The 16,274-nt window shown below is 40.8% G+C and overlaps 1 protein-coding gene across 8 annotated transcripts in view; it reads right to left on the bottom strand.

The window, feature by feature from the left end:
• The window catches only part of MSR1 (macrophage scavenger receptor 1), a 76,006-nt gene that overhangs the window by 18,044 nt on the left and 41,688 nt on the right, over positions 1–16,274 (bottom strand). The window contains exon 10 of one of the 8 annotated variants that reach the window (XM_034647486.1): positions 7,511–7,568. The exons of 4 other annotated variants lie outside the window; for them this stretch is intronic. In XM_034647486.1, coding sequence (XP_034503377.1) covers positions 7,555–7,568 — 14 coding nt within the window. In that variant the 3' untranslated portion in view covers positions 7,511–7,554. Of the gene's footprint in view, positions 1–7,510; positions 7,569–9,447; positions 10,018–13,020; positions 14,117–14,170; positions 15,692–16,274 lie in introns of those variants that run through there. 3 more of the 8 variants (XM_034647484.1, XM_034647485.1, XM_034647487.1) reach the window with 3 other exon arrangements.

Raw genomic sequence — 16,274 nt, 5'->3', positions numbered from 1 at the left:
GAATGAATATTATCTGTGATATTAATCACCTAATTCATTAAAAAAATTTTGTTTTACTAATTCCCTATTTAATTCTTGTCCTCCTCAAAAGGGAGTTCTCAACCAACTGGTATAAGTTTCTGCAGATAGACAAAACCTATCCTATGATTTCAGATGTGAGTTTATTTGACCTTTATTTCCAAACATGATTTTTTCTATTTTGAAGGGACACTTCTAGACCCGTAATGAGTCAACCTGTCCATGGTCCAATTACAGCCTGCTGTCTGTTTCGTAAAGTTTTATTGGAATGCAGTCATGCCCTTTAGTTAACATTGGCTAGGGCTGCTTTTAGGCTACAACAGGAGAATAGTTGTGACTGAGACCTTCTGGCATGCAAACCAAAAATATCTACTATCTTGTGCTTTGCAGAAAAAGCTGGCCGACCCCTGGTATAATTGCCACAGAATATGTAGACTAGAATGACAGAGGATTTCAGTAGGGATACTCCTGCCAGGGATCCTGGAACAAATAACTGTTATGACTCATCACTGTTTTCCTCTCCAGTCTGTCAGAGAACCACTCCATCCCTGTACTTCTTGCTCTTTTTATTTCAGTTATATAACTGCTTACATTTCCCAAATAAGCCTTCTTCTCCCATATTTCTGGGGCTTTGATCCCTGTCTGGAATGCTCCCCCACACCCTCCCCTCCCACACACACCTTCCAGTTCTCTACCTTCAATCCCAGGGTTTGGATAGGGTTCCCTCTTCAAACTTCCACAGCACTCCTAACCCACGCTAGTTAATTTTCTCCAGTAAAGTAAGATCTTTACAGTTAACATTTCAGCACCTGTCAGAATGCAATTTTTCACTTTGGAATCGATGAAGAGTTATGGAATGAATGAATGAATGAATGAATGAATGAATGAATCACTGTGAGCTCTGCCTGATGTGCAAACTGCATTGTCTGAGTGGATTAAGTTGGTAAATGTTTAAAATATCAAACAATAGAAGACACAGAATTCAGTATTTTACAAGTCTCTACAGGGAATACTGTTTCTATGTATAGAAGCAAGAAGGGAAATCATAAAGGGAAGACTGGTTTAACTGAGATAAACATGAATTCCATTATGGGGGAAAAAATAATGTGACTACTGAGAGCCCCCTAAGGTGGGAGGGATGATCAGAAGCCTTATGCATTCTAAAATGGTTTTGTAGGTTCAGAGGATTTATTTCTTATTGGTAGACTAATGTTAAATAGAATCTTGGGACTAAATGTCAATTCGATTTACAATGAGAAATGTAATTGCCTCAAAACTGAAATATTTGTATCTGCTTGACAAGGCCATTTTCTCCCCATGGGCAATCTGCATAAGAAGTCAAATCACAATCAGTGAGTTACTGGCTTAATTAATTTATTAATTTACAATGCGAAACAGCAGTGGGATTTTGCCTCTGGGACCGGCCAACACTGTTTGGTTAACGCATTTTTCCTTATATATGTTAATAACATTCAATCAGGTGAGGTGATTTGACATCTTTCTTCTGATTCATTGTAGTTTAACTTTCTCTAAGCAATCTTACTCTTATTTCCCAGTTCTGAAGGGAAGAGTAGAGTACTGATAATTTCTATGTATTCTTAAAAGTCTGTATATAAAATAACAGTATATTAAGTATTTATTATATTAATAGCTTTTTCATATTTCTATGACTGTAAGATGCCAAAAGGAAAATATGTAATAGAGCAGGTAATTTACCAAAGGTTTTGTAATTTAAATCTGAAGAAATAATTCCAAATATAATAAAAGTTAACAAGTTTGGAGGTTATTTTTGCTTTGTTTATTGTAGGCTTATTTTTTAAGTATTTATTTATTTATTTATTTGACAGAGAGAGAGAACATAGTAGCACAAGCAGGGGGAGCAGCAGGCAGAGGGAGAGGAAGAAGCAGACTCCCCACTAAGCAGGGCCTGGGGCTTGATCCCAGGACCCTAGGATCACAACCTGAGCCAAAAGACAGATGCTTAACTCATTAAGCCACCCAGGCACCCCTAAAAATGACTCTTGAGGAGTTTAGTTATTTCAACTATTATCATATCGTTTACCTTGTAGTCATGTTTTCTTTTTTCTTAACATTTATTGGAATTAGGATTTAGGGTTAAATTTATTACAATGGTATTTATTATATTCAAGTTCCGACTGTAATAAATTAAAAAAAGATCTGATGGCAGTTTGACCTGGAAGTCCTCACAATGTGGCCAAATTCCTCCAGAAAGGGAACTGATTTTTCTTTTTTAAGATAATTAGCTTAATGAGGTATTTAGCTCATGAAAGAGGTATGAAAGAAAGGCACAACCTGGGTATCAGATGTCTGGAGAAGTAGAGTTAAATTTCTCTGGAAAACTATTGTAACAGATTTTGAATCTTACTCAGGATGTCGAAGGAGACAGATGTTTTGGAAATCCCGTGCAGAGCAGAGAACAAGGTAGATGGAGAGGGTCTCGGTGGACAGCGGGGTAGGCAGGGTAGTCTGATGGCAGGGGAGAGAATGAGAATGTCCAGGGAGGAAATCTGAGGTCTAAGCTGGCTGGGAATTTCAAGACAGTGAAGTCCAAGGTTCAACTTTACACGGTAGACTGTTGTGCTGACATTCTCCTGTTATAACAAAACCTTCAGGAAAATCCTCTTAGACCCCCAGGTGGAGCTACAGTACTTTTTCAAATGGAGGGAGGGCTGCGGTGCTCATCATGTATGAGTGGTGTGGAAAGTAAGTAACAGAGATACCTAGGCTATTAGGTTCCTAAGGCAACTAAACCAAATGATCCCACTGTGTGGCTTAAAACAACAAATTTAGGGGTGCCTGAGTGGTTCAGGTCATGATCTCAGGGTCCTGGTATCGAGCCCTGCATTGGGCTCCCTGCTCAGTGAGGAGTCTGTTTCTCCCTCTCCCTCTGCCCCTCCCCACACTGTGTGTGTGCTTTCAAATAAATAAATAAAATCTTTAAAAAAAAAATTCCCTCACAGTTCTGGAGGCCAAAAGTCTGAAATCAAGATGTCCACAGGGCCATGTTCCTTCTGAAGGCTCTAGGGAGAAATTTCTTCCTTGAATTTTTTTTTTTTTTTTTTTTTTAGATTTTATTTATTTATTTGACAGAGAGACAGCCAGCGAGAGAGGGAACACAAGCAGGGGGAGTGGAGAGGAAGAAGCAGGCTCCCAGTGGAGGAGCCTGATGTGGGGCTCGATCCCAGATCGCCGGGATCACGCCCTGAGCCGAAGGCAGACGCTTAACGACTGAGCCACCCAGGCGCCTCCCCCCCTTTTTTTGACCCAGAGAGAGAGAAAGCATACAAATGGGGGGAGCCTGATGCGGGGCTCAATCCCAGGACCCTGCGGAAGGCAGACGCTTAACTGACTGAACCACCCAGGTGCCCCAGAAATCCTTCCTTGCATATTTTCCTAGCTTCTAGTGGCTCCTGGCAATTCGTAATGTTCCTTAGCTTGTAACTACATCACTCCAATCTCTGCCTCAGTCTTCTTCCTATGTCTGCGTATACTTCTCTTCTTATAAGGATGCTAGTCATTCGATTTAGGGCCCACCTGAATCCAACATGACCTCATCTTAGCTTAATTACACCTGCAAAGATCCTACTTCCAACTAAGGTCACATTCTGAGGTTTCACATGGATACGAATTTTGTAACACTCTTAAACCCAGTACCCCAGAGGTGGCAGGGAAGATACATGGAGGGATATAATTTTTCTGTGTTTTCATCAAACTATTTTACATACGAGGCACTTGAATTGCCTTAGAACATGAGGCTGGTGCTCAATGTTATTTCATTATTAAGGAACAAACTGAACCCCAAGATTTGAGGACTGTGGGATAGCTGGGGAGTAGATATTTTGTCTATACTGGAAGTTAGTTCGCAAACTCAACCGCGATTATACTGAACACCCATAGTTCAGCTGCTGAATAACTAAAATAAAGATTGAGAATCTGTTGCTTCAAAAGACACGGTACTAAACTCAGATGGTGTTGAGTAAATCGAACTTAATTATGAGTATGAGTAAATTACTTCAACATAAGGAAATTAAAAAGTAGCAGAAGGCTATTATTTCCTATATTTTGTCAGTTTTGGAGCTGAATCATCAAATTAAACTTTAAAAGAATCTTGCTAAAATAAGTGGTAAATACTTAAGACGAAAGAACTTTGTGTTTAAAAAGAATACCTCCCTCGTCATGCAGATCCCCACAAAGGTGTGATGGGTAAGGATAAGTTTATGTGGGGGGAAAACCAACAAAATGGAAAGGTTAGGTAAAACAAGACAAGGCAGGATGGTTGGGGAATGTGTAAGCCGTCCTCAGAGCATCCTGAGCTATAATGTTGGTTCTACTACTGGATTTCCAAATCATCAATTGAACAAGACGTGTCTGCCTTTCAAAGGCCATATTGTGCTCTTCAAGGGACCGTGCTCATATATTAGGATATTTATTACCATTTTAGAATAATTTTGTTATCATTTAAAACTTCAATTCTAAGTGAGTTTTACTTTTTAGAGTTACTTAAGAGAACTGTAAAAAAAAATTATAAAGGGGAATTTTACCTACCCATATTTAGATGATTTGCAATTTCGCTCTTCACTTAAAACCATATGGCATAAAAATAGTCAAGCAATCCATGAAGATATTGAACAGAGCTAATTTAGAAAATGCACAAAACAAACTAGTATACTAATTACATTATCCTTTCTGACTTCTGAAAACGCAGGCCTCAGCCAGACTCCGTAAAGGTCCTACGTCCCTCTTTATAATCTGTTGAGACATTGATAGTGATTTAGCCCACTTGATCCTTCATTTGACCTATTTATAAAATACACATAACAACACCTACCTCCTACGATTGGGGTTTCAAATACGATAATATGTGAAAAAAATGTATTTAAGGCTAGAAAGTACTATATAAATGTAGTGCTAGAATTACTAATTATATTTCATTCTGAACGTTATTCTAGGAAACTGAAATTACAGACTAGGGATTTTGAGGTGTGGATTTTGTAGAGAAAAATGTCTTAAATATGGCCCAAGAAAGCTTAATCTGTCTAGTTACTGGCATGGCTTACAACTCAGTACAGATTCTTTGACTTTTCATGAAGAGAAAATTATTTCCTAAAATAACTGAGTGTTTGCCCCTTTAATTGGATCGGTAGGTAAATTAGAAGAAAATACACATTCTCCTTGTCATTGTGTGCTATCTTTTGTTTATGCTCATAACTGTTCAGAGCTCTAGGGTGTTATCAGGACTGCCTTGCCAGGATCGGTAGGAGACGTTAGGGTATAAAGTCCCCATTCCCTCGCCATTTGACAGGTAAGCCCATGATTTCTGTCCGACAGCTGTGTCCACAGGTATTTAAAGACAGATCACTTGATGCCTCAAAAATCCAACAAATGAGCTGTTTCTCTCTCCTCCAGGAAACAGTGCTTCCATTTGCTTAACTTTTGACTGTTTTAGTGTAATCAAAGTAGATACTCTTAGGAAGAAGAAAAAAAGCATGGGACAGCAAAATTTGTTTGGATAATAACAGAAAGAAAAGCAGGGGAAAAAAAACAAACCAAACCAACTGTGAAGTGTGGGCTGTCAGTTAGGTTGAGGTACTAGATGCTTTATTTCAAAAGAGAGGGTCCCAGTGCTTATTCACCAGAGAAAGGGCACTGTCTGTATCAGGAAACAGAGTGCTTCCCCACATGAGAAGCCAGCAGACCAGGGCCCTAGTCTCAGTTGTGCTACAAACTGCCTTTATGACTTTAGACAAATTATGTTGCCTGTTTTCACCTTAATTTCTTCATGTGTTATGACACTTTTGTAATCACCTCATAGAACTTTTGTGAGAATGGTTTTAGTCCGTGAATGTACTTTGAAGAGGTCTGAGGGAGAAAGTCAAGTCAAGGGGCACCTGGGTGGCTCAGTTGGTTGGGTGACTGCCTTCAGCTCAGGTCATGATCTCGGAATCCCAGCACCGAGTTCCACATGAGGCTCCCTGCTCAGCGGGGAGTCTGCTTCTCCCTCTGCCCCTCACCCCTCTGGTGCTGTCTCTCTCTCTCCAATAAAAAAATAAAAATCTTTTAAAAAATCAAGTTAAGATGCAATATAATGTGATAGAATTTAAAAATCGTTTAAACCAACATTCAAATTCCTCCACATGAATACTAGCTGTGTGATTTTGCACAGGTTACTTCATGGTCTAAATCCTCAGGGGGAAAGCAGCAGCACGACAGGTTCCTTGTGAGGAGGAGGTGAAGGAGAGCCATACAAAGTGCCCTGCAGAGCACCTGGCACAAAAGGGTCCCTCTTTGTCCTATAGACATTAGAGTTATTAGTGTTATTATTTCTTAAAAATTCAGATTTCTGGCCCAGTGATTGGCAATGGGTGATGGTAGCAAAAAAGTATCAGTCACATCAAAGAAGAAATTTTGAAATACTTGTGCTTCAGAATACCAAGGAGAGCTTTTGGAAATCTCACATACCAGCCCACAACCCAAAGCCCTGAAATAAGCATCTCTGTGTGTTGAGTCCAGCCATTCATATATGATAGAAGCCTTAGAGGTCATTCTGATACTCACCAGAGCCTGAGAACAACTGAGAGAACGATACAAGAACACAGTGAGATTACTTAAGAGAGTTCTAAACCTCTCGTATTATGGAGGAATTGATCTAATACATTGCTGTCCCATAGGCACTAAGCATTTAACAAGATTATTATTGAATAGTATGTAATAGCAAAGTTAGGTTGATCCACTTTTTCAGGGCCTTTTGCCCTCTACTCTAAGATTCTGAAGGGGTGATTCTGCCCAACCCATCACCTTCTAGTGACCCTACTTGGTTGGGCAGTGAGTGTGCCCTACTGTCTGAACACTACAGTGGTTAGTCAAGGGAAAATCAGTACCCAAGCAGAGCTAACAAGAGCTTTTCTGAAGCAAGGAATGTGGCATTCTTTCTCAGACATGCCTAGATGTGAGATTATGCAGCACAGCAAGAGCCTAATCAACTATGAATTTATACATATTACAGATACATACACATATATACACAGAGAGGGAGAGAGAGAGAGAAAGGGAGAGAGATACTGAGTCTAAATGACTTAGTTTGAACTCCTGGATCCCACCATGCCTGAAGCAAAACCATCTCTTGGAATTCTTAATGATGTGAATCAATAGACTGTTTCTTGATTAAGCAGGTTTCCATTACTTTCCACTTAAAAAATTCTTACAAATACATAGATGGTGATTATTTGACAATAAATTTAGAAGTAGCTTCCCAGATCATTCTATTTCTCATTAATCTAATCACCATTGGCTACTGTCCACTTAAACTGCATTAGTCTGACAATTTTTATAACTTTATGAATTCCATGATGTAAAAGAACATCCCTGAAATGTGAAAACAAAATACCGACGAGAAACAAATGAAAGTGAAATTGTTTTCAAACAGCAGAATGTCCCAAATTTATTTATGATACAATTAAGGACTTGAGAACTGGTTGGCAGAGAGGCAGAGACAACTGAAGCAGGTCTTCCTCATTCTCAAAGTTGCAGGCCTGCACAGCAAAGATTTAGAATGAGACTGCCCATGGACATGGACATCAGTTCTTGATACACTCCTGTTACGGACTGAATTATATCCCCCCCAAATGCATCTGTGCACGTCCTAACAGCCACTATGACTATATTTAGAAACAGCGCCTCTAAGGAAATAGGTCAAGGTTCATTGAGGCCATCTGGGTGGGGCCCCAGTCCAACAGGACTAGTGTCCTGAGGGCACCTTGATCTTGGACTTCAGTGTTCAGAACTCTGAGGGAATAGATTTGTGTTGTTTATTCACCCAGTCTGTGGTACTTTGTTCTGACAACCCCTAGCAGACTAATAACACTTTTTTTTTTCTCTTTGTGTTTTTGATTAGTTGCAAACGAAATGAGAAACAGAGTACCTTAATGGGTATACATTTGAAAATACAGCTTTTTCTTTCATTCATAAATGAGAACCAAGCACCCATCTCTGTTATGTCATGATCTGAACACAGTAAAAAAACCTTCAACAAAAATAATGACTTTGTCACTGAAATGCCTACTTAAAGGCTCAGAAGTTCTAATTCTTTTAAGATTTATTTGAGTGTGAATGAGAGAGAGAGAGAGAATGGGGGGGGCAGAGGGAGAGGGAGAAGGCGGCTTCCCGAACAGCAAGGAGCAGGATGCAGACTCGCAGGACTGGATCCCAGGACCCTGGGACCATGACGAGCTGAAGGCAGATGCTTAACCAGCTAAGCCACCCAGACACTCTAGAGGTTCTAATTCTTATTTTAAAAACTACAAAAGTATTTATCAAGGACCTACTACATGTCTCAATATAGTAATAATATTCACTTGGCTACCTTCTGTGATTCATACAATACATGCTCTTTTGGTATAAAAGTGGTGTTTCTAGGTGTAGGTGACAGAGTAGGTAAGAGATGATAACAGGAGAATATGCATGGAAGATGTTTTGGAATAGAACAGATAACCATTTTGTAGCAAACAAATTAATTACGCTATAAACCATGTGGAGTTCTGGTAAAAAATATTGTGCACAGAAACTGAATACTGGTGCTCAGGTAAAAGAATTCACCTTTCAGCATTTCTAGGAAATGCAAAATCAGAATTACATAAAACATCATAAGGATGAAGTATGTTTCTCATTTTGCTTAAGAATTCACATTAGGATTCCTTTAACCAGTTCTCTGTAACTACCACCTTACTCCAGTTAGAATGGCAAAAATTGACAAGGCAAGAAACAACAAATGTTGGAGAGGATGTGGAGAAAGGGGATCCCTCTTACACTGTTGGTGGGAATGCAAGTTGGTACAGCCACTCTGGAAAACAGTGTGGAGGTCTCTTAAAAAGTTAAAAATTGAGCTACCTATGACCCAGCCATTGCAATACTGGGTATTTACCCCAAAGATACAGACGTAGTCAAGAGAAGGGCCATATGCACCCCAATGTTCATAACAGCATTGTCCACAATAGCTAAATTGTGGAAGGAGCCGAGATGCCCTTCAACAGATGACTGGATTAAGAAGTTGTGGTCCATATATACAATGGAATATTACTCAGCCATCAGAAAGAACAATTACCCAACATTTGCAGCAACATGGACGGGACTGGAGGAGATTATGCTAAGTGAAATAAGTCAAGCAGAGAAACACAATTATCATATGGTTTCACTCATTTATGGAACATAAGAAATTCCAGGGAGATTGGTCGGAGAAGGAAGGGAAGAATGAAGGGGGGGTAAACAGAAGGGGGAATAACCACGAGAGACTATGGACTCTGGGAAACAAACTGAGGGCTTCAGAGGGGAGGGTGGTGGGGGACTGGGATAGGCCGGTGATGGGTAGTAAGGAGGGCACATGTTGCATGGTGCACTGGGTGTTATACGCAACTAATGAATCATGGAACATTACATCAGAAACTAAGGATGTACTGTATGGTGACTAACATAATAAAAAATTATTATTAAAAAAAAAAGAAAGTTAGGTTTCTGGGGTTCAGGTGTTTCCCTTGGCAGTGAGTGGATCACGCAGACGTGAGTAATTCAGGGGAAGCTGGGAATGGAAGTATCTGGAGTGCCTCAGGAAAGGGCAAATCTGTAGGTTAAGCCACAACCAATGGGAGATATTTCTTGGACACTTCATGTGCAAACATCTGTGTGGTTCTAGGGACTCTGGTGTTGAGATTCCCACTGCAGAACAATGCATATACAGAGAGGCCAGGGGGAGGAGCAAGTATTGGTTGTGAACCCCTACTTTGACGGTGCTTTAATTGACACAAAATAAATGGTCTTGTGTTGGCGTAAGACTAAATTGACTGCGGAATGGGAAGCCAGGACCCAGTTCTCTGAAGAGGAGCAGGAAAGCCATCTCGTCCTCTGAGGCCGTGGATGATGAGAAGTGGTGTGATGGGTCAGCTTCACCTGCATTCCAGCCCGTAACTGGATGAATTTCAAATTTTGCTCCTGCAAAAGACCAGGCTGGAACTGTACTGATTTTTCTTCCTGCCTTCTAATTGGCTCTGGTAGGAGCCGAGCTGCGTGAGTCAGCTGGGATAGGGACTCGTCAGGACAAATGTTAACTGCTGGATCCATTCCTCATTTAAAGCTCTAGTTCGGTTTACGAGACATATGAGTTATTCCTATCTATTGCGTTAATGGAACGTTCCATGTTCAGCAACAATTCGCAGACCCACATAAAGCTTTAACCACCACACGTTGTCAAAACCGAGCGGCACTTGGCTAAGTTACCTGGAGCCTCTGGCTCTAGTTCCGGAATGTGGGCTGCTGAGAAACGGTCAGTGAGGAGTTAAAAAAAAAAGAGACATGGTAACAGAAGAGGAACATCAAAGCAGCCAAACCTCATTCAGAATTGTTACAACTGAGCCAGGTACTGAAGTAAAGACAGAATATTAACGGGTAGCTCCTTCCCCTGGTGCCCGCAAGCAAATAACTCCTATCACTGACAGCGCAAGTTTTGCAGGTATTGCAGGGCGACTGCATCTGAATGACAGATCCGGGGCAGAGACTGGACACAAGAGCTGAAGTAGTAGGTGAAGGTGGAAACACAAGGAAGGATTAATTGAGAATGCTTTTTTTTGGAATGTGAAATAATGGAAGTCACACTGTAAGAATTTTCGTCTCCTCAGCGTCTTCAAATTATAGGCCCATTCTAGAAAACCAAATTGCTTATTACAAATCTCTTTCTCAGGGCATGCGGGTGGCTCAACTAGTCAGGCGTCTGTCTTCAGCTCAGGTCATGATCCCAGGTCCCCCACCAGCCTCCCTGCTTCTCCCTCTCTCTCTGCCCGCCGCTCCCCCTATTTGTTCTCGCTCTCAAATAAATAAAATCTTAACAAAATTCTCTTTTCCTTCTTTTTCCACACCCTCCACGCTATGTATATGTGGCATTTACATATATAAATACATAAAACTAGTGTGGGGGTGTTGAATGGAGTCATAGTTACAAACAGGGCCTTAGGAAATTCAAACAACTAGCTTTGAATTTCTGCTCTTCCATTTATCGGCAATGAGCTTCAGTTTCCAGCCTATAAAAAGGGAATCATCACAGTACCAACTTCAAAGGCTCTTCTGAGGTTTAAATGAGAGAATACATCAAAAGCCCCTAAGTGCACGGCCAGTGTTCTCTAACTGTTCATTGTTGTAATTATTTAGTGTTTGGAGGAGAAGGTTTGACTTTGGTCAACTGAATGCTTTGGGAAAAACCAGAAATCACTTAAGATTGTGCTGAGTCCTGAGCAGAAATCAACTGGAAGACAAACTGATATTTCATTATCATTGTATGAGTTGCAAAGTAAGGCACTTTAAATTCACATCCTAATTCTCGACATGAACAAAGCACAGTAAGAAATACTAACCAATGACACACTGTGAATTAGTATGTGTAGGACAGAGCCTCACACGAGGTGTTTAACTGTAAGAAGGAACTGTTTTTGCTTGACTGAAACACCCTTCCAAGCTGGGTGAGAACAGAGCTGACAAACCTCTGTGACAAGCAGGAGAGCTTGGGGCAGACTTCTCTCCACTGTGCATTACTCAAGTTGGTATACCCTCTGCACTTGAACTGGGCGGTCAGCATCTATTTTTGTCTAAAGAAAGAAGAGAAGCTCCTCTCCTTAATCTGTGGTCTGGGGTGTCATACAACTTGTGAACGGAGTCCCCTGGAACTGTCTCCCACGATCTCTGGGATCGGGGTCATGCTGTGGCCAATGTTGACCAATGCCTGCTGGCAACAGAAGAGGCTCCCCAGGTTCTAGCTGTCCCTCAGTGCAGAGCGGGGTGGGAAGTCACGTCTGATTAAACCACAGACAAGGAGATCCAACTCCTCTCCATGGGTTTGAATTCACGGACTAGTCAACATGGCCCATTTTCTAATAATAAGGCCCATCTGAAGACTTGGCTGATTCCCCCCCCCCCTTTTTTTTTTTTTTTTTCTTCCCTTGGAGACTCTGCTATCGCGGAGGAGCAGACCCACAGTACCAATGACAACTCTAATTTGTTTCAACCTTCCTTGAAGCTTTCTCATCAGCACAGTCTTGGGCTCCTGCTTCGTCCTTCAGAGCCTAGACTCTCGTTTTATGAGGCTGACATTTTGTTCTGACCTCTGTTGACAGTTCCTGGCCTCTGGCACGCACCCTGGTGAGTCACTTCTTTTACTGATAACTTATGGTCTTCGGCTCGGCTCAGACAAACTCATTGATTTGAGATCTGGTCACACTCGCGTTGCTCTCTCTAATGTTAAAAATCTTATTCTCTAGCACCTCCCTTTTTGTCCATGACATTTATTTGGCTTCTCACATTTTCATTTTGCTTTCACTCTGACTCTGATCACAGACCTGACATGTCTGCATGATACCAGCAAGGAAGAGCGGTTCCGGTTCAGAGAGACCAGTGTGAAGCATACCTTATGTGTTTAAAGCACTTTATGGTTTTACAGAGCATCTTCCCCCACACGGTGTCTTCCGTGATCCTCACAACAACCCCGTGAGGTAGGTGTCACGACACACATTTTACAGGAGAGGGAATGGAAGGGATGAGAGACCCGTGGCTACATGACTTAGAATTTACTAGAAACTTAAGACTGAAGCTTGAGACTATGTGTAAACCTTGAAGGAAATGAGGTGTGAAAATGTGATCTGTTAAATAAGAGAGAGGCCTACACAAATAACACACTACCCTACATCTTCCCTGTTCTTTTTGTTTTTGTTTTTGGTCTTTTCTTACCTTTTCCCCTTTCTCATTTTCTTCCTTTCTTCACCTACACAAAATATCTCCAGGTCTACTGAAATATTTCTTCACCTTTAGGATCTATAATTGATATTTATTTTATTTATTTATTTATTTATTTATTAAAGATTTTATTTACTTATTTGACAGAGATAGAGACAGCCAGTGAGAGAGGGAACACAAGCAGGGGGAGTGGGAGAGGAACAAGCAGGCTCATAGCAGAGGAACCTGATGTGGGGCTCGATCCCAGGACTCTGGGATCACACCCTGAGCAGAAGGCAGACGCTTAACCGCTGGGCCACCCAGGCGCCCCTATAATTGATATTTAAAGTGTAAAACACAAGGAGCTTTTTACAATAAAACACATCAGCATTATTTTTTCATGATCAAAATATTCTTGCTTCAGACAGCCAGATCATTTAAAGAAACAAGTTCTGTTTTTGGTCTAAATGTGTTGAATGAACTGTCCAAGCTCCACTTTATTTCACTATAAACTTGGGGGAAAAAAAAGGTGTAATTTGTAGAAGAAGAAGACAAGAAGGTAAACTAAGCTAATCAAAATCAATTTACTTTTTTAATATTTTAAGGAATTTAATAATCTTTATCTCCTCTGAACACCTGCAGAGCCCTATTCCTCCGTTCCTATAGTTCTGCTGTATTATAGAATTGCCCATTTACATGTTTAGGGCTTCCAGGGACAATTAGCTCCGTAAGGTGAGAGGCAATAATATCTTACTAGCTTCCATGTCCAGCTCCAGGAGGTATGCAATGAACATATGCTGAGTGAACGAATGAGTGAACTAACAAATGCATTTTCTTTTATGTAACCCTATCACTTATTGAGAGTATTGTTTTTGAATGTCAAGAACCCACATAGACTCAGGATCCATGAGATGTCTCCTAGAACCCACCAGGTTAACTAGGTTCAGGAAGACATGAGGTGAGTGGATGGCAGAGGCTCTGGCCTGGCTCTTAGAACTGGCAGGAGCAGCCCACCATTCAGTACACAGGAGGCATCCAGCTAAGGGTGCTAGGAGATGGTGGTGACGGTGGGGTACTTGAGTGGGGGAGGGGGGAACGTGGGAACAGAGGCCCAAACAGCACAAAGGACCAGGAGAGAAAGCCATGTGGAAATTGCACACCACACAGGAACCAAAGTCATTTGGAGGAGCCACAAAGGGATCTTGGAGTCAGTTGTGCTGATGACTTGTCCAGAGGTGAAGGGCCTTTTAATGAGATGGTAGCAGAGGGTGTCTTGCCCAACCCACCTGATCTTAAAAGGGCCCTGCCCAAATACGATCAGGGGGTTGTACCGGTCCTGACACATACATAAAAGAGGAAATCAGTGATTATTCTTTTTATATGTAAATCATGCCCAAAAAACATTAAAAATGTATATTAAAATAACTCAATATAAATTGTTATTTATCAGAACTAACTGAAGAGAGGGGGAATCAGGTACTTCCATGCAGAATAAATCGGTACGATCTTTTTGGAGCCATTCACAAGAAACCACCAAATTGTAAAATGCATGTCACCTCTGAACTATTGATTCTACTCCTAGCAAATTCTCTATAAAATAGTTCCACAAGGTCATGTATGAGACTGCTGAATATAGCATTGCTTATTAGAGCCAAACCACGGCCAACAAAAATCATCAAGTGTTCACGACTAGGGAACAGAATGATGTACTATGGGCACTACAGTATAGCTATATAATGGAACAGTGCATAGTCACTGAGAGAAAAGAACTAGAGCCCCATGTCCCGACATGGGCAAGGGGCTGACATACTAACTTCAGCAAGGTAAAAGCAGAGCGTACTGTATAGATGTTTGTGTCTGTGATTCTTTCTTTCTGAAACATTATGGAATTATATATACTCTCTGTGGGGGGGGTGCATGGAGGGAAATCTGGAGGCCATAAACACTTATACACAGAAGTATCTCTGTTGTTCCTTTCACAAAGAAAGTGTGAGCATAAAGTTCAAAACAGCCATGAAAACAGCTATAACTGGAAACATTTCTGAACAGATCTGAAAAAGATATTCAAAGCATTTGATAACCTCAGGTCCCTGAAGATGGGGTGGGTGTTCAGTTTACAGACTGCAAAACAGAGTTCTTTACTTGCTAGGCTTACCCAGAGTCAACGTTAAGTAGTTCAGACAAAGTCTCAGGAAAAGGAGAAAAAGAGATAAAAACCTCACCAAAGATAAAGATAAAGGCAGAGATAAACAGGAAGATAGGGAAAAGAGTTACAAAAGAAGTTCAAGTGAAAATAACTGAGTGACGAGAAGAAAGGAGACTAGGTAGGATAAAATATTACAGCAGACAAAAGTGATCACATTAAAGAGGAAATGGACACAAAGGAGAAGAGGTATACTAATGTTTCCATTATCTAACTATAATAGTAACCACACTACTACTCACTGAATGACACTAAAGCACTGTGAGGAGACACACAATACTCAATGTTGTTCAATTTAGGGGCAAGCATGGTCAACAATGCAACAATTGTGAAAAGCAGCAGGTAGTTCTATTATACTTGAATGGCTTGCGTTCAAGGTGGTGACCCCAAATTGTCTAAGGGCCACATCCACACACAGTACAGGTTAAAATAATTACTTCTGCTATTAGGGAGAGAAATTGGTACTATATTTTTAAAATAATAACTACAACTGAAAAAACGCTACATTTTTGGTACATTAAAGGATTAGCCATGATCTGTCTGAAGCAGACAGCGTTTGGGTAGAGATTCTGATCACCGTGTGTGCATGTAGCAGTGGCTACCCCCACGGACACGCAGACATCACATGCAGCTCCTACTGGGAATGCAGGAGGCGGGATCCCTCAGTTCCTTTCCATAATCCTTTCCCTTGATCTGTGTGGATTCAGCCTAGACACAAAATAACTGACTTAGAGTGTGGCATATTGAAGACATCACATCTAATATTTTGTTTTTAAGGGTCAATGTATATGAGGCCAGCATCCAATCAATAAGAGTTCCTGTGTCAAATCTATTCTGCTGCAATTCTGAAGGTCTAGGATACAGAACACAACGTTTCAAGTGGTTAGTAAAACAAAACAAAACACCAAAACCCCAGCCATCAGCGAATTATTTGGCCAGGGTTCTCAGATTGTCCAAATTCCTAGATGGAGCCTTTCAGTTTGCTCTGTTAGTATATAAGGAAGATAGAATTGTTTCTATTCATAAACTTGATTTTCCTTCAGTAGATTGGAGGTGGCTTGAAAATTGAACAATTTTCTATATGGAATTTTTAGAAAGCTGTGCTCATGATGAAAACAAAATACAAATGGGTAACGAGACTCACAGTTGTATAATTTAATCTATTTGTTTTACTCCAATGAGCAGGCTTTATTCGGAGAAAACTGTGGCTGACATCCACAGAACGTCTAGGGATCAATGCTGAAGTTCCCCACATTTGCCTTGAGCCCCAACCACTATTACAAGGCACACA

This window comes from Ailuropoda melanoleuca, chromosome 18 (assembly GCF_002007445.2).
Source record: "Ailuropoda melanoleuca isolate Jingjing chromosome 18, ASM200744v2, whole genome shotgun sequence".
NCBI lineage: Eukaryota > Metazoa > Chordata > Mammalia > Carnivora > Ursidae > Ailuropoda > Ailuropoda melanoleuca.
This window is presented reverse-complemented; position numbering and strand designations above follow the sequence as displayed.